Source organism: Pyxicephalus adspersus, chromosome 5 (genome assembly GCF_032062135.1).
Source record: "Pyxicephalus adspersus chromosome 5, UCB_Pads_2.0, whole genome shotgun sequence".
Classification (NCBI taxonomy): domain Eukaryota; kingdom Metazoa; phylum Chordata; class Amphibia; order Anura; family Pyxicephalidae; genus Pyxicephalus; species Pyxicephalus adspersus.
This window is the reverse complement of record NC_092862.1, coordinates 133,495,103-133,514,797: the sequence shown is the minus strand read 5'-3', so window position 1 is coordinate 133,514,797 and position 19,695 is coordinate 133,495,103. Positions and strand designations below refer to the sequence as shown.

At 38.3% G+C, this 19,695-nt stretch overlaps 1 protein-coding gene across 1 annotated transcript in view; it reads right to left on the bottom strand.

Moving 5' to 3' along the window:
* Nucleotides 1-19,695, bottom strand: part of CUBN (cubilin) — a gene marked incomplete in the record, with an annotated part of 126,605 nt that overhangs the window by 24,976 nt on the left and 81,934 nt on the right. The window contains 16 exon segments of the mRNA XM_072412780.1: nucleotides 674-899; nucleotides 2,728-2,849; nucleotides 3,617-3,766; nucleotides 4,484-4,690; nucleotides 6,529-6,700; nucleotides 7,032-7,213; nucleotides 8,415-8,555; nucleotides 8,890-9,099; nucleotides 10,495-10,673; nucleotides 11,632-11,806; nucleotides 13,221-13,398; nucleotides 14,424-14,614; nucleotides 17,638-17,784; nucleotides 18,252-18,449; nucleotides 19,196-19,391; nucleotides 19,490-19,671. Of these exon segments, the coding sequence (XP_072268881.1) occupies nucleotides 674-899; nucleotides 2,728-2,849; nucleotides 3,617-3,766; nucleotides 4,484-4,690; nucleotides 6,529-6,700; nucleotides 7,032-7,213; nucleotides 8,415-8,555; nucleotides 8,890-9,099; nucleotides 10,495-10,673; nucleotides 11,632-11,806; nucleotides 13,221-13,398; nucleotides 14,424-14,614; nucleotides 17,638-17,784; nucleotides 18,252-18,449; nucleotides 19,196-19,391; nucleotides 19,490-19,671 (2,856 nt within the window).

Here is a 19,695-nt window from a genome sequence, read left to right as displayed (position 1 = left end):
CACCATTTGTGGTCATTATGGGAGCTCCCACTTTACCTGTCCTTCCTAAAGGTCCCATTATCACCTAAACATTTATTTTTATTGAACAATATTCTATATAATTGCAATTATTCTATGTTTTACCTGTGTGTTAACATGTGTGCAATTCAAGTACTTAGATGTAGCAAACAAATCTGCATATACTTTTTCATTAATGCAGATCTCCAGGCTCTAGATAATATCTGAGGCACAAATAATGTATATGATATCCACTTTGTCTACACTAAACTCAAATATTATCTTGTATAGTAACTGGCATCATCACTGTGTTGTACGAAGGCAAAACACTGAGTGGGGCCTAGTCGCTCCTCCTACTACAGGTTTTCTACAGAAAAGTGATGAGAGAGCAGCCGGATAAGTTTTTATTACAGGAAACTTCTGCACACAGACCATACACAGGATCTGTTTCATGCTGGATCATTGCACAGATCCAGAAGTACACAAATTCTCAAATTAGGTTAAGCCTACAAAAGCTACCTGCTACTCATATTTTATCTCCACTCAGAAATATATCAATCGTTTGGTAGAGCTCGTTTATAAATGTATAGATTCTTTGATATTTAAAAAACGGTATCCAAATTCTATATTGCTCACTGGATCTGTATATGGGTTTATATGGATATGTAAATCTTACCCTCAGAATCAGCTGTCCAGTTAGCATAAAATCCTCCTTCGTGAATAGTGTTGTCTGCATTGAAAATGACCAACAATTTATTAGTCCCAGACTGGACTGTCCCTGGTGACGTAGAGCCACAATATTGTCCTATGGGTGGTGAGCTTGGCAAGGCACCATTCACTATTGTCAATGAGTCCCAGCGGCATTCGATGTGATACTCCAGATGAAAATAGGCAAAAGAAAGCTAGAAAGGGATATGAGAATACATGAAAGAAAATTTAATATAATAAAGCAGTGTTTCTCAAGCTTTTTAACATGGGGAAACCCTTGAAATTACTTGTTTGGATCTTTGGGGAACCCACTGCTATAATTACTATATCCACAGCTCACTCTTCATTAGCATGATAACCAGTGGGAAGAACATCACCCTTACAGATAGCCAAAAAGATCATTGGTGTCATCTAAATCTACCTGAGAGTCACAAATTGCTCATTGCTCAAAAAAACCCTAGCAACCTTTGAATGAACTCTAGGGTTCCATGGAACCCTGGTTGAGAAACACTGGGCTAAAGGGTCAAACTTTTCACCATGGAGGAACCCTTAAAATAAGCTCATCAGGGAACCCCCTCCCATAATTACTATATGCACAGCTCATGGTATATTGTGGGAAGTATGTCACCCTTACATATAGCCAAAACAATATTGGTGTCTATTAAACTGACCTGAGAAACGCAATATGCGCTCAAATAACCTAGCAATCTCTAGCAATAAAGATTACAAAAGCAAACAAATGTCTTCATCAAGCAATATAAAATAAATGGTCGGAGCTTTTGGAAATGTATAGACAACAGCATGACCATTAGTAAGGGTCCCACAATTATAGTTTCTACTGTGGCACACAAATAACACAAGATCCCCTTGAGCTGGCATCAGCAAGAGGGGGCTAAAGCCAAACTCTGACCAGGACTCACACCTGTTTAGGTACAGACATACTGACAGTAAGGAGGGTAGAAGATACACCTATTAAGAGTTTGCTGGGGACCCAGGACATTGTTCAATATGAAAGTGAGTGGACATATATTTTTAGGGTATACGGTAAATGTATTACCCAACTCAATATTGGCAAATTATAGAAACATTTCAAGTATTGCTTTCTTTTGTTGGGTGTACACTATGAATAAGATTTGTGTCCATTTAAAATGGACAAAACCATGTATAGTTTAAAAAAAAACATTCAAAATCTTGTTGTTTTTCCCCAATTTACCATAAATAAGTCAACAATCCTTGTGCTACTGGTCAACTTCATGACCTACTCCACCAATTCAGTTAGAAACCCTACATGAAACTTTGTGGATCCATGTGTTTGATGATAAATGGATGGACGATCCCTCTCATTATTCTTTGACTATTTAAGAAATCATTAATTCTACAAATAAATATGTTTCTATGTCTCTCCATTTAAAACCTAAATACAAAAAGGAAATAAAAATAACTCACCACCAGATTCCTACTGCCATTGAAAATTGAATGCAATTTGTAAAGCAGAAAGGAAAAGTGCTTGTAAGGAGCAAACAGCAAAGTAGGCTGGATGGGGATTACACCCATACCTTTAGTATGATTGCAGTGTTTACTGGATTTGAATAAAAATGTGAATGGTTTCAGTTTTATGTGCAAGCTCTCCCTATCAAGGATGTGGAACCCTCTCTATTGCTCTAGTTCAAATGAGGAACCCACGCTATCACTTTACTATACTAGTAATACTATACTATATATAGTATACTATACTATACTAGTAGGATACTGTGGATGGGGAACCCAACACTGCATGTGCCTCTTTGCTAGGCCTTTTATGATAGTAGCTGATATTAGCTTTGCTTCAGATTCACATAATAAATTACAAATATTTTACAATATAGAAAATGAGTTTTTAGTAATATCATCCAATCAACCTGGTGCTCCTGTTCCCTGTACTGCTTTCTACAGGAGTCCAAGGTTTGAAGTTAAGTGGCGTTCACATATTTAAAGACAAAGACTGGGGATGTTTTTTCCCCATGTTGTATAAATAATACTCACAGTAATAATTTGCCCTTCCGGGGCCTCCAAATGCCAGGCACAATTGCTTCCGGCTGTGTAGTTTCCAGGATAGTTGGGACTAGATATAACACCAGCTACACCACTCTGTATTCCACCACAACCTATAGGGGAAACCATTGCCATATTAATAAAATCCCATCATAAATGTTGGCCAAACACACACATTATAAAAGTTTTTGGGTGAACACCAGCTGGTTTTACAAGTCCCTGGCAACTCAGCATGACCTATTCCTCCACAGATCTAATTTGAAATACAATTTCTGCACTTATATTCCTAGGTATGCACTCTGCTAAAACCAAAAAAATGACATCTCTATAGGCATTTATAATATGAAATATGTATCAGAAAGTATGATGGTTTTGGGTAACCTGGGAAATGCACTAGGTGAAATCCATGGGTGGAGTCCCCAAGGGACCATAGTCTGCCCTAACCATTCAGTTTGATCAAAATAAAGGCTCAAAATTACAGTCAAATGTTTATCTAAAAACTATTTACACGGATTTAATTTTACAGCCAAGTGTATTAACACTTTTTGGAATCGTGGTAAAGAATTAAAAGGGCGGAGATGTAATAGAAACTTTTAGAACTGATCATTAAGCCTCTGATATGCTTACAGAAACATAGAAAGATTTTTTGGTTTGCAGTAGTGGGTATACTCTTCTATCCCATAACACTGGAAAGTTTTCCTAATTCAATCCTTGTGATGTACAAAATTCTCAAGCATTATCAGGAATTCTAGGCTGACTTGTGTTATGCAGTTAATTTATGTATTCACATCCAAGCTATCATAAATGCTTCAAACACCAAAAATCTTTAAAAAATTTCATTAGTCACAAAGGTCTTCCAAATATTAAATGGAACACTTACCTGTAAATGAATATTCAGCATGAAATCCAATGTCTTCTACTTGAGCATTACTAACAAAGTGAACCCATATCCGAGGTGCAACAAGTGCAAGGGGGACAAATGGAATATTCCCTCCACATACTCTGCTTATTAACTCCCCATTCGCATCATCTGTAACATAAATAAGCCATCCCTTTATTAATGGAATATTTACATGTATAAGGTATTCTACGATTTACATGTTGTTTTGGTAGGTTGGGTCAGTCTGCAATGTAAAATATAATAATATAATATTGCTTGCCAATATGAAGACTCTACAAGGTTAAAAGAAAATGTCCAGTGCATGAATTGCCCTTAACATGAATTGAGACAGTTACATATAGGACAGCCAGGGAGAGTTGCCTACAATATAGCTGTAATTGCTCCAAAGACATTTTCCAACCATGGTTCCTCCTACCACAATCACAGTAATGGCTGGAGAAACCATGGTGCCCAACAGCAGATATCCCAACCAACACACCAGTAAATGTCAGATAGCAAAGATGCTTCTAGCTCTGCAAGAGAGCAAAGTTACATTTGCTACCCACTGGAAAGGTAAGTATTCCATTTCTTCATTTACAACTGTTTGATTAGTTGACGTGATCGTATCATTTTAGATGGTCAATGTAGATGCTCATTGTTGTCCAATACTGCTTTTTCTATTCATACACAGCACTGCAATGAACAATTTCATTGGAAAATGCTAATGGGGGCTGAAATATTAGGCATTTTTGTGTATGGGGAGAATAAACCTACTACTCTGCATCACAAATAATGTAATTACTCATTGTACATTTGTTCATATTTGAATATATAGAATACTCTTACATATACACAATTCATTCTTACCTATTCGGATTTCTATAAAGTCGTTCAGGCAATTTGGGTGCGGTTCCAGTTGTAGTCTTTTAAACTCAATGAATGTAGTGGAGTTAGAGAGATTGGGGTTCTGAATGACCCACTCACAGTTTAGGTTCCTGGTATAATTAGTGGTCTGATTGTATCCAGGAGATGTAAAGTTACCTCCAGCAGGTTCAGATAGTGTTCCACCACAAACTGCAGACAAAATGATTTTATATTATCAATATATCGTTACATAATGAAGCCATCAATTATCATTCTAAGGCCTGGACAGATTGAAGAATTGCCTAAACTTGACTATATTTGATGACAAAAAAAAGGATTTTCACGAGACCCCAACTTTTTGTCCATATATCTCAGCTAGAGGTGAATGATGCAGAAAAACCCTGGATGGATTGAATCTCATCATATCAGTCAATCAGTCAAAAAATCCATCCAGATTCAGACATTCCTAGTCAGAATTCATATTTTTTTAAAAAAGCTTTAAATGTCTTAGAATTGGAGCACATTGCTTATTACTTAGCTCAGTCAATGCTGCCAGCAAAGGTTTCTTTAACCTCCCGGGTGGTTAATTTCTGTCCGGATTTTTATGTCTAAAAGTCTTCCATGAAAATTTATTTTACAGTATAATATATTTGTATAAATATAATAAAGTTTACAACACAAAATAACAATAAAAATTGAAAAAAATAAATAAATAATTATTATACTCATACTATTATAATTTATCATAAAATAAATTTTCATGAAAGACAATGTACAGCTTTTACACATATAAATCCACTGTATTGCATGCAATGCAGTTATTTTTGTATTGAATGCAAAACAAATAGTTTTGACATTCCCGCTGCACCCCCGACGCAACGGCCGCACACACTGGCATCACCGGGAACTCCTGGTGACTCATCAGATGCAGAGGACGCTGGCCGGAGGAAGCGAGAGGACAGGAGAGGAGGACGTAGGCAGAACGTCCTCTGCAGAGGTATGGCTGTATTTACTATTGTTTTTCATTGTTTTAGCCACCCCAAGTGTGATTCGGAGTTACCGCTTTCAGCATCTTTTTTCTACCTGGGGTTACCGCTCAGGGGGTTAATTTATGAATTTGTTTTTGTGCAATATGTTCTTTTTGGTGAGCTCCTTTTGAGAGCTTTAATAAATCAAGCTCATTACATTTACTCGCATACACTGCCATTGGAGTCCAGATACGACCTTTAGCAACTGGTCCCCAGCTAAAAACTGCACCTCGACTATTTTGGAAATCACAGCACCCAGATGTAAACCATCACCATTCAATATAATGGGAAAGTTGTGTAACCAACGCACATTTAGCTCCAATGCCCCACTGATATTGTGTACTGCTTTCCCCACCTCTTTATATTGTAAGCTCTTTCAGGCAGGGTCCTTTTCTCCTCCTGTGTCACTGCCTGTATCTGTCTGTCATTTGGAACCCCTATTTAATGTACAGCCCTATGTAATATGTTGGTACTTATAAATACCGTTTAACATTTAATAAAAATGAATTCTTGGCTTATATGAAACACACTTATTTAATGCAGCTCTGTATTTAGGAGTACATCCTACTGGCTTAAATTATCTTATCCTATTTACTGTATATTAGCAAAGACTGGGGCAGAGGGTAATGATAGTGAGGTTGGTATGTTACATTTAAGGGCAGATTCAGACCTATCTTGGGTTTGGGTGATCCTGTGGGGCTCCTGGTGGCACCTTGCCAGTTGGCCAGTCATTCCCACTGCAGCTTTGATTCCTAAAGAACCAAAATCTACACATTTAACATAGTACAGTATTTCTCACTGCCACCCCTAATCATTCTGTGTGGGGCTGCCGTGGGGAGAAGCTATTTGTAGCATCTTCCTTGAGGCAGTGGTTCACCGCAGCCTCATAGCCAGTGTGAACATAGTCTAAATGTGTTGTCGAAGAAAGCTAGCACTGCTTCTTCCCTGGTAAAGATTAATCTTAAAGGAATTAATCATACTATTATACTGCTATAATATTGACAATCATGAGTCCATTACCTGCATCTTCTTCTGATGTAAATTCTGCCTGGAAACCTCCACTGGATACAGACCCGTCAGTATTAAATAGAACTCTCATTGTGTTCCCGGAAGATTTGATAACTTTATTTGGATCAATATTACCACAAAGCTTGTCCAACAGTGGTGACTGATTCTGGTAACCATTGTAGACCTAAGAGTAATATTACAAGAGACATTTGTGTTAGGGTGTATATTCAAGTACAATGTAACACCCTTTTGTGATTAATGAGTGATAATCCTCAATTTGATAATGTGCACTAGGGGAGTTTATTAAAAAAAAAACTTGTATTAATCTCAAAACCACAGGGAAAGATACATGCAAATCCTTTGCATTTTTAACTTAAGGAAAAGTTAGTGATATGATAATGGACGATGTAAAGTGCTGCTTAAAATGTTGTCATTAAATATATACAAGTAAATAATAATAACTGTGTATTTAGCTGTACACAGAGTTAAGCTTTATTTTTAAACACACCACTTACAGCTACATAGTCGTGGATGCAGTTTGGTTGGTCTTGCACCTGCAGGTCGTGAAGTGTAAGTGTGACCCTCCTCCCTTCCGGTACCGTTATTCTCCATTCACAATTACGATCATGAGGGTATAGGTTGGGGTAATTAGGAGAGCTTAGAGTTCCTCTGATTCCATTCCTCTCTCCTCCGCATTCTGAAAAATATGTATATTCATTTTCTATTCACTTCTTCATCATCAATAAAAATATTAAAAGAAACCCATCATGGGAGAAAGATGAGGCTGACATTGATGGCCTTTCCTTCTATTTGCCTGGCTGACAAGCTGACCCTCTTGTTCCAATAGATACGGTCTCCTGACTTTTTTCTTTTCCTATTTTCCCTATGTGTCTATTTTCTCTTTTTGCATGCTTCTGATTGGCCAACGACTCAGGTAATAAATTACCAGCCATGGGGCGGCATAATGGCCAGGTGGCTCATAATAGGTTTAAAGAAACACAGTTATTTCACCAATTTCCATAAGAACTGAAATTGATTGCTTTATACATTTCTAGTCTGCTGAGTACTTCATTGAAAACAAAAACCTTTTGAATAAAATAGTGAAATTAATCTGCACAAGAATTCTGTGGTTCCCCTTTAAGGAGGAAGGGCAAAAGGCTTTTCCATGGGCAGCAAGTCTCTAGTGAACTCTAGTCCATCTGGCCAAAAACCAGGTTGACCTTGAACTTTGTAATTAAGCAAAGCTAGCCCATCAAATTCTTGGTAAGGGTAATCATAAAGAAGGAACCTTGTGGAGAGGAAGAGGATAAACCTTCACCCTCTGTCAACTGTGGAGTCAAAGGCTCAATTGTGCATAAAAAGTGGCAAATAAAAAGGGGCAATTGTTTGCAGATAGCCAAGTTCCCATGGATTTAAACCTACACAGCCACATTCCAATGTTGCCTCCCCACACAGCCCATGCTGGCATATCAGAGCCTCCAAGTTTGGGGGAGCACAGGACATATACATATGACAGTGCTCAGGCCTGATAACCTAATCCAAACATTGTCACATTTTGAATGAGAGAGTGACATCCAAAATGTGACATCATATTATAAAATGAACTCAGACAGCAGGGAACCCTGAAGTTTAGATACGGAGGTGAGGACATGTGGCTGGGTATGTATTTTTATTTGGGGCATGGGCTTACTTTAGAGATATCTGTAGGTGATACTTGTTTATATGCCCTAATCCAGAAAAGTGACAGTGTCTATTAAGCAAATAATTCCCATGGAAGGATCCTAAGAACAAGGACCTGAATTTTTAATAGGACAAAATCAAAACATTTTTATTCCATCATGAAGTGAAACTAACAAAACTAGCACTTTACAGGCATCCTATAAATATTCTTCAGTTACCTTCAATACTTGCTTCATACTGCATTTGGAATCCTTTAGCATTTACAGATCCATCACTGACAAATTTTACATAAGCAAAACTATCCGATGTTCTCACAACTGAAGGGACTGTATTACCACAGAATTTACCCAGCGATTTCCCTGGAAAAGAAAATAAATTATATTTATCACTAAAAGGAGTACAAAATATTTATTTAGTAAGTCGGCTTCATTGTATTGTGTGTACCCTAGACATATTTGCGTAAAGTAGTGTGCAGGTAGATCCCCTATCAAGTTTGTATACCTTTGGGGAGATTTATCCTTGGGACATTGTAAAGGAAAATACAAAATTTCAATTGTCAGCTGAAAAGGAATGAGGGGAAATCCTTCATTCACTAAGTACATTTGCATATTCCACTAATAGGAAACAGACCTGAATACATGTATCTGTGTTTCTGAGTTCCATGAACAAGCCAACCTTCCAATAAGCACTCACCAGATGAATTGTATTCACGGATTTCAATATAATCACTTGTACAGTCTGTTGAGTCTTGAAGATCCAGGAACATGAATGTTATGGTCAGGTAATGTCCTGTAGGGCCATTGAAAAACCAATCACACAATAAGGAATCTGTGTAATTCTTTGATGGGTAACCCAGACTCTGAATAATACCACTCTGACCAAAAAGAGTCCCACCGCAAGATGCTGCAAAATATAAAATGTTCATTAGATTATTTATGTCAGGCTTAGAAGGGTTTTTCTGGCCAAACAGCTAAAGACACCTACAGAATATAGGAAGGGTTATGTCACTTGATTTAAAAAATGAGATGAAGCTCTGCTGACTTCAGCCATCCAACAATGGGCTAGGAAAAGCCTTTTTTTAGATTTCTTTGCATGTAATTGGGTATTCTTTACAATGTGAACCATGACCGGTCAAGTGAATTATCATTTGCAAGGTTTTTTTAAGAAGTTGGCAACACAAACTATTGTCCAACATATGGCCCAAAGGGCCAGAACCCAGGGTGGACAAGCTGTGGCACTGCAGACACTTGCTGCTATTCCTTGTAAACAAAGGTGATGTACGAAATCTCTCCTTGCTCGCATGCTCTGCTGTAGATCACATCCTTTGTCCAGCAGAGGAAGAAAGCCATGTGAAAATGCTTTACTTTTACTTGTAATCAAGGCTTTATTTACAAGCTACAGAAGTAGGCAACTGCTGCCTAATGGGTTCAGGTCTGGGCAAAACAGAGGTCTGAAAAGAATCAGAGGACAAGGAAATGAAGAGGCAATGTTTCTCAACTTTGTTTTAACATGTGGAACCCTTGAAATATCTCTTAGGACTTCCGGGGAACCCCTACTCTAATTACTATATTCACAGCTCACAATATATTAGAATGGAGGTCATTGGGAAGAATGCCTCTTACAGGTAGCCAAAAAGATAACTGGTGTCAGCTAAACTGACCTGACCGTCACAAATTGCTTACTGCTCAAAAAACCCTTAGCAAGATTTGGAGGAACTCTAGGGTTCCATGGAACCCTGGTTGAGGGACACTGGGCTAAAGGATCAACAGGTCGTGCCAACAGAGAAAGATAAATGATGGCTGGAGTTTTAGTGGGGGTACATAGGTATGCATGTGGATTTGTGTGTGTGTAAGTGTAAATGTGCATGGATGTGAGTTTCTAATTGTAATATACAGTATATGTGTGTGTATGTAGGTATGTATGTGAGTGTAGGTATGTCAATGTGTGCTTGGTAAATTTCCTTATTTAGGGTACAGCTTTGCTATAGATGGAGTTAGTGAAATCATTTATTGACCTGTACCCTTGACCCTTAAACAATGTATGGTCCATAGTACTCCTGACCCTTGTACAGTGTACATTATACACTACCCCCGACCCTTACACCCTGTACATTACACATTTCTGACCCCTGCACTCTGTGTGTTACATATACCTTACTCCTGCACTGTGTACACTTGGCTGTACATTAGTTTTGCTCTTGCTCAATTTTTTTGTTCCTTTTTATGTGGCTTTCACATTTCACATGCTTTTTCATGATATTTTAAATACTGTAATAAATAAATAGCTTTATGGACTTACCAATGGAATAGTGGGCGTTAAACCCAGCACGTGTAGTACCTCCTTCAGTTCTCAGCCTCAGGTACATGGAAGTTCCCAGTGATTTGTAGGTGGTTGGTAAAGTGTTTCCACATAATTTTGCCAGGAGCCTTTGATTGGCATCTGGACCATCTCTTAATTCGAGAAAACTGGAGGTGCAGCTGGTGTACAAGGATATGATTTTATTAGACATGCAAGTATAGATTTACCATAAACTGACTACATTTATACAATGTGACTACCAATTGTGTAAGAGAAATCTAAAATCCACAGGTGTCACCTGAACAGCAGTAAAGGGGATATCCTCCACTGGGGATACATGTCTATATGACAAATGCCAAATGTGGGATTTCAGCTATATTTTAGGGAGATGTTCACACTCCATCACAGTCCTACAAATACCTATTGATCCTATCAGTAAAGGCCCCTTGCTGCAGCTTCCTGTGATGGGGTGACAACGATCCTCCACTGCTCCTGATTTTACAGCAGAGTTGTCACTCCTATGTAGGCTGTGTCTGCTTTCACTACAGTGGGAGGGGAAGATTCTGCAGGGTGTGTGGCTATCAACATTTTCAAGGTTAATTCACAAGCTGGTCAGCTAGTCCGTACCCAGACACATTTAGTCTTGCCCACTGCTTTCTGTATTGACAGCACTGTCTATGCTGCTGAAATCATCCCACGGTCATCTGCAGTGTCAGGGAGGGGGACCATCGGGGACATAAATGAAGGAGGATTTGGCTCAGTCACGGGAGGTAAAGGAGGTTTTATGTATACTTTATATTTTAGGTTTGTACATCACATACTAAATGGATTTCGAACATTGTTAGACTGGTATACAGGGTTCTTTAGTTATACTTTAAATAGCATAACAATGTCCTTAATAAATGTATTTAAAGGAAGAATAAAATAGATTTATGAAAATATTAGTCCTGGAAACAGGGGCAGACATAGGGAGGTGCAACCCCTGAGGACCTCCTACAACCAAACAACATCTACTGATAAGGCAAACCGGACAATCAAAGGAACAAACTGGTTGGCACTTTGGTCATTGCACTGACAGAGAAAGTATAATCTGGCTAACAGGTGATAAGCAGTGTTGATGATTTATTAAATACATACTTGACAGAGGGTTCAATATAGAATTGGTCTTGGAATTTCAGCTCCACAGCTTCTGCGTTAGGCACAATGATTATCCACACACAATCTGTATTAGGAGGATAATTGCTGGGGTATTTGGGTGATGTAATATTGCCACTTGGATTGGAATCTGTCACATAGATGGTCCCTCCACATGCTAAACAGAAAGACATACAGGATTAATAGATTGCCTACACAAATATTTGTGGAAAATATTTTACCTGCTTGAAAACTTGTTTTCAAAATTTATTTTCATCGGTGCTGTGATCACTGTAAAACAATACACTCAGCACTCAAATATGAACCTCCGTAGCTTCAGCACAGTTTGATCATAACTCACCAAAGTCTGCCAATTGGACAATCAGGTAGGAGCATGCTGAAAAATCATCTATCTCCCTCCCAGCATGCACAATGTCAGGTTTAATTCTGTACAGCCCCTGGTACTTCTCTCCTCCTCTGCAGAGCTTTTGTTAACAAGCTAGTTGCCTTGATGCCAGCAGACTTAGGCAATGTATAAATGTACGGTCACTGTCGATGGAAACAGTCACAGATGAATGAATTAGCACCTTACACGCAGCACAGTCCTGTTCTTTATAGAGGGGAGGTCAGAGGACAGGCGAGTGACACTCTGCTGTGTTCTCCTCCATAAGCGTGAACACCAGTCATTCATTATTCTGCCTTGGTAGAATACTAAACAACATAGGAGACCACTTAACATATTTCAGATTTTCATCCAAGACAACCACGACTGCTCATATCAGTGATATTATTTAACGTGTATGTAGCATTAAGCTACGTAGACACGTCGAATGGTTCTCGCCCGATAATTGTCTCAGGGCCAATATCGGACAAGAATCTGGCGTGTGTAAAGCGCCCTTCGTACATCCTCCAAACATTCGCTCTGGCGAATCCACGGACAATGTTCGACGAACGATCCTATTGCAAAGGAAGGGGGAGAGCGCGCAGCGGGGTGCTGCTCCGTTGTTCTTCCCCTCCCCTCTGCATACAGCAGAACGGTGCTGTATGTACAACACTTGTTCATGCATCGTGCAGTGCTTAGTCGTTGGAAAGGATAGTGAAAGATCCTATCCAAATACTATAATTGCACGTGTGTATGTAGCGTAAGTCTTTTTGGTACTGATCCAGATCAAGTATGCAAATCAAGTGTTCTGTTTTTTTTCTGACTTTACTTGCTTTATATTTGTTTCAGTATTGAAGCTTAAGATAAACCAGTCAATAAGAATTTTTTAATTTCAAATATTTTTATTTAAAAATAACGGCCCTCATTCTTGACCTCCTTCAGCAAATGGCAATTTTTTTTGGCTATATTTGGTTTTCTGAATCACAGAAACTTGCTGCAAATACATATGATCTAGCGGGACTCAATACCAATACAAAGCTAGCAAATTGATTTATAAACAGGCTGTCAACCTTTAAGCACACAATTCATTCTGCTTTTGATTTTGACAATTTTCCCAAAAAATGTTGTTTAATATGTTAATCCGTCTGGAATTTTACTTCTAATTTTTGAGAGCTCACAATAGAAGGAGAAGAGAGAGCCACACCCATACCCAAGCTTTTGGCTTCATAATGGAGTTTAAACCCCTTGGCCTCATTACTGCTATCAGAGATGAATTGGACAAGCAGCTCATTGTCTGTGGTGTGCATACTGGATGGTGTGTCCCTGCCACACAACTTCCCGTTCCCTGTCCCCAGTGCAGGCGATGATCCATCGGGGCCGTTTCTTAGCTAGGGACAGAAAAAAAATTAATAGACCATTGTTATGCCCATATCATTTCACAGGAATAATTAGTAGGTTGGATATAGCACATATTACATCTTATTAATTACAGAGAACTTCTTCACATGCAAGGGCAAAACTTGTCTACTGCCAACAAAATTATTTTTCAAGGTGATGTCCCTTCTGCAATAAAACTTGCCCACATGCCTGTTCAGAATCTTCTTCTCTAAGAATACTAAACTGTGCATGTGTAGCTTAGTTCAGGATGGCCAGATTTGCTGCATATGTAGGAGTTCTGTCATCCCGGCCAGGCCAATAAGTTGGGCGGAGATCCAACACCCATAGGAGGAGAAGAGGAAGATGGCAGTGGCCTCGATGGAGCAGAGAATGGTGAATGGAATTTAAAAATTGCAATTGCCTGTCCCTTCTGCAATAAAGGACCTGCCTGTATGCAATTTTTTTATTTTTGTAATTTAGTTCTGCTTTAAATGCAATCGAATAGAATGACTTCTGTTGAATCAAAGGATCTGGAAAAATCAGATGACTTAGTGGGTAAAAGCCATAAGGTGACAGGTGAAAACATTTTTCGATTCAAATTGAGCGGCACAGTTGGCTCAGTGGTTAGCACTCTGGCCATTGCAGCACTGGGTCACAGATACAAATCTTGCCCAAAACACTATCTGCAAGGAGTTCATATGCTCTCCCCATGTTTGCTTAGGTTTTTGCTGGGCACTCTCTTTTCCTTACACAAACATACAGTTAGGTTAATTGCCTTCTCCTTAAATTTGTCCTTAGACTGTGTTAATGACATATGACTATGGTAGGGGCATTTCATTGTGATCCCTTTTGAGGGAAAGTTAATGACATGACTATGGACTTTGTAAAACGCTGTGTATTATGTCTGCACTATATAAAGAAAATAATTAATCAGATAAATAGATCATAATCTTTACAGTCTAACAATGAACAAATTTATTACACAGAATTATTAGAAAACAGAATTTTTCCAAAGTGGCCCTTTAAATGCACTTACTTCAATATATTCCCCATTATTACAGGAAGTATCGCTGTTCTCTATTTCAAAAGCTGGATCAAAATGGGTAACAACAGTAAAGCCAGGAGTTACTACGACATGCCAGGTACAATTCTGATTGGCTGGATAATTTTCTGGATAATTTGGTGATGTTATCAGACCTCTGTTTGCATGTAAGTACCCACCACAGCCTAAAAAAAGAGGGGGATGCATTAAATTATTACATTGGGAAACAATTTTGAACACATTTTTTGATTACTTCAATTTTTAAGCTTATTTACACTAAAATAGGTATGCTGATTCTGAAAGTGCAGTTAGTTTTCTTCTATCACGTCAGATTTTTTCTGTACCGCTTATATTATTGCGATTACTGTAGCCTGGATTTGTACGAGGCTATTCAGTCATGTACTAGGCTCCAATAGGCTATTTATTTACACCCAAGACAGTGTGGTCAGAGGTTGTGCGCTTCTCTACGTAGTAAGTAAGCAAAATTTATTTTTCTACTTACACACATATTTCCTTTCTTTCAAATCATGTCTGGCTCTGCTGTTTCTCGTCGTAAGTGCCTAAACAACCCTGATTCATTTTGTTATATCTGTGGCAGTTTCACCATTCCCAGTCAAAGGGCCAACATTAGAACATTTGTAGAACAATCCTACTTGGCATATTTCAAAGTTAAACTTGGTGATCAAGATAAGTTTTGGGCCCCGCATAAGGTGTGCAAACAGTGTGTTGAGGGTTTATGGATGTGGATAAAGGGAACACATAATAAGATGCCGTTTGGTATACCTATGGTTTGGCAAGAGCCAGAAGATCATTTCAGTGACTGTTACTGTTACAGTGACATCAGGTTATAACAAGAATAATAAATTTAACATAGAGTATCCTAGTCTACCATCCGCTATAAGCCCAGTTTCTCATTCAGATGAAATCCCAGTGCCAGTTTTCGTTATACTACCCTCTCTTGCACAACATGATTATGGTGATGAACTAAGTGACAACAATGATGAAGAGTTTGAAACTGAAGAGGACACATAAGGGATTTGATCATCATGAGTTGAGTGATTTGGCACGTAATTTGGGACTATCAAACAAGGCTGCAGAACTCCTAGCATCAAGACTGCGTGAGAAAAACTTACTTGAAAAAGGAACAAAGGTATCGTACTTTCGAACCAGAGAACTGACAGTGGCTTTGTGTATTGCCATACCATACTTGGTTTAATAGAGGAATTGGGAATTCCAATCAATAACTCAACTGAATGGCGACTATTCATCGATAGCTCAAAGTGGAGCCTAAAGTGTGTCCTCCTTCACGATGGCAATATATTTGGGTCAGTCCCAATTGGCCATTCAGTTTCTCTTTGTGAAGAATATGCAGACATAAAGACAGTCTTTGAGTTTGTTGCAATATCACCAACACAATTGGGTAATCTGTGTTGACCTTATAATAGTATGCTTCCTTCTTCCTTCAGCAATGCAGATACACCAAGTATCCATGTTATCTGTGCATGTGGGACAGCAGAACTCTTGGGTGGCATTGGGTGGAAAGGAATGGACCTCCAAGATCTGCCCTAAAACCAGGTGATCCAAACATTCTACATGAGCCCCTTGTTGATATAAAGAATATTATATTCCCACGAACTTCCCAAGTAGTTCGTTAAAGCTTTGCCAACTGTTTCAGGTCCCTCATTTTGGCATTTCCTAGCCTGTCATTTGAAAAAATAAAGGCCGATGTGTTTGATGGATCAAAGATGAACATTTGACAAAGTCAGAAGTCGAAAAGAATGTTGGTTATCATTCAAAACCATTGTCAAGGACTATTTTGGAAACACACGAGCAAATAATTACACAGAAATTGTCCAGAAACTCCAGAAAAAAGGAGAGCTACAAAATGCTTGGTTGCAATATGAGCATCAAGGTGCATTTTCTGCATAGCCATCTTTCTAACTAACCGGAAAACCTTGGTGCAGTCAGTGATGAGCAAGGTGAACGATTCCACCATGATTTGAAGGTCATTGAAGGTAGGTATCAGGGTAGAATGGGGGGTACATATGATGGCTAACTATTGATGGAGCATTTGGAGAGATTGTCCTAACACTGAACACTCCAGGAAAAGCTATAAGCGTAAAGTTTTAGCTTAACCGCTTTCCCAATTAATTTTCAAATGTTTTACTGTAACAAAAAATTTCATAGAGTAACAATAAAACTTTGTATAAACAAAAGAAACCTAAATAAACAGTACATTCAAGTTATTATTTTTTCATTGTATGTAAAATTTGTATTTTTTTTGACAAAAATGGAGGGTACCCTGTATTGTAAAAACTGGATGTGATAGCAAAAAAACTGGGGTCACTTGTGGATTCACCACCCAAAAATTTGTAAAATATCACCTGTAAGATCTAACTCAACAAAAAATGTGTTCCCGTGTAATGCATTAAAAATATTTGATTTATATATAATGGTTGAACACAGTTATCAATTTTGTTTTCTTTTATGCAACCCTGTCATTTACCTTAGCCTTCAAGTATACACTCTCTGTAAATAAAATAGTCACATTTATTTTACTCCCTTGCTGCTGCTTTGGTCAAATGCTGCTTGGATGCTGGGAAATCCTTGGCTTCAGAAACTGACCCTTCTAGGAGATTCATTACTGTGTGCCTGGAGTGCTCAATGGTTCCTACTATGCACAAAGCACATATGCAAATCCAGCAATCCCCAACTCTATTATGTTATTAATAAGTATTAGCCAGTATTTATATAGAACCAACATATTATGCAATGCTATACAAAGTCTATTGACAAATCACTAACTGTCTCTCAAAGGGGCTCACAATATAATGTCTTCCTTATAGTCATATGTCATTACCACAGTATAAGGACAATTTTTGAAGGAAAGACAATTAACCTAACTGCATATTTTTTGTGATGTGGGAGGAAACCGTAGTACCCCGAGGAAACCTAGGCACATCAAGGGATAATATACAAACCCCTTGCAGATAAAGTCTTGGTTAGGATATGAACCTGTGACCTAATGCTGTACAGGCAAGAGTGTTAACCACTGAGCCACCATGCTGCCCTGTATGTCATACAATTTCATCTTGCACAGGTCATCAATGGTGCTTGCTGGCTGTAGCTCAATGCCCAGTCTGCCTGTCAGTGTATATGCACTATATGAAAAGCTATATTATGGTGCAAAACATAGAACAAACCTTACTTTTGTGATAGGATGCATTAAATCCTTTCCCATTTTGTAATGAATCAGAGGAGAACTTAAGGAACATTGCATTGCCAGATGAGCGGATAGGTCCTGGAAGCTCTTTGCCGCAGATGGTCCTAATTTCAGGAGCGAGATTGTTGTCTCCTATAGAAAAAAAATAATAACAACATATAGAAAGGGAACAACTGTCCTTACATTACTGGTCATTATTTAAATCTAATTTTGTAATAATTTGTTTTTTTCACAATGTCATAATATGACTACAATTATATGTCAGCCATACTTTAAAAGATTGGGCACGACAAGGCAAACAATCATTATCTCCCAGATCCACAATCGTGAGAAAGAAGAAAGCCTTTAACCGTTATTATTATTATCAATATAATAATGTTCGGCTAAACCATCCATTCCTTGTTAGGTGTATGCTGGCTGGAAGTTTAATAGAGGACATTAGGCTTGGGTGTGCATGTTCAAACATCCATAGATGTCCTATGATTTTCATAACAATTCATTCATCATTTTGATGTTGAAATCTATTCTATCTCTGCATCTTTAGTAACTCCTCATGCATTTAATGTAGGATCAAGAAATATTTCTCTAAACTTCCATACCATCTCTGATAACCAGCTTGTCATTATTGCATGAGCTGTGATCTTCAATGTCCATTGTCAGGATGTTCAGTTCTATCGTAGACTCCGGAGATCTGATGACCCAGGTACACTCAAGCTTTGAAATGTAATTATTGGGCCAGCCAGGGGAGAACAAAAATAATGGAGCATCTCCAGTCATTAACACTCCACCACATGAACCTGCAAGAGCAATATGAGAAATGATACAATGCCAGGAACATATAACTACAAATGTGTGATGATGACTCTTTTTATGACTAAGCAATGTCATCAAGTCAACAATGAAAATATAACACATGACTAGAAATTATTCTGCAAGCAGACTGCATAGCCAAACCTTGGCCCGGAGACAGGAACAATATGGAGCTTAATGGACCTGACTTAATAAAGCTTCACAAGACTGGGGAAGAAGTCTGTCACGGAAGAACCTGGGTAATCTTGCAAACCTGGAATAAACTTGGTCCAGAATTGAATACATTTTCCAACTAATAGCAAATGATTTTTATTAAATCTATTCCAGGTTTGTTGGATAACCTAGGTACCTCCATAAAAGTCTATCTTCTCCAGTCTTGGAGAACTTTATTAAATCAGGCCCATCATTTGATTTAAAAGTCTATCTATCTATCTATCTATCTATCTATCTATCTATCTATCTATCTATCACATGTGCTTTAGTCTATCTATACCACAAAAATAACTCCAAAGAAAAGAGATTTTCAGTGACCAATGGTCACCCTCCAATGTTCATGTATAGTAGTATTTTTCCTAAAACGCTTGTATATCTACAATTTTAAAAAAACAATAATACACTTTTGTTACAGAGCAACAGTTTTTGTTACAAAGGTACTTCAATGTATGTTCACAAAGGCATTACCAATACAATATTCATTTCTCAATATCAAATTATGTACAAAAGGTGCATATACCTGGAGCTATGGTTGGTAGTGGATCAGGAGAGAGCTGGACGGCAGTCCACTCCAGCAGAAAGCCCTTTCCACTCCTAATGTTGTCACTTGTGAACTGAACAGTCACTGAACTACCGAAAGAAAACAGGGAAGGTGGTGGAGTGACTCCACAGTATGTGCCAATGATGTGATAGTGAACATCAGGGCCATCATAAATCTGCAACACAGCGAAGACAGTCATCCATTAGTCTGACCAGTAACACATTAGAAATACCAGACATATACAGCAGCTATAAAAAGGGAAGAAAACCTTACTCGTAATTTGTCATAGGAGCAGGCTGCTTGATCTTCAATGTCAATTTCCAAAACTCTAATCTCAATAATTTGACCTGATTGCACATTGATTTTCCAGATGTAATTGGAATGATGAGGATATTCTCTGGGCCAAAGAGGAGAAGCAATTTGCCCGTAGGTGCCTTCTATTTCATTCCCAAACACTGGCAACATCAAAATAGATAAAA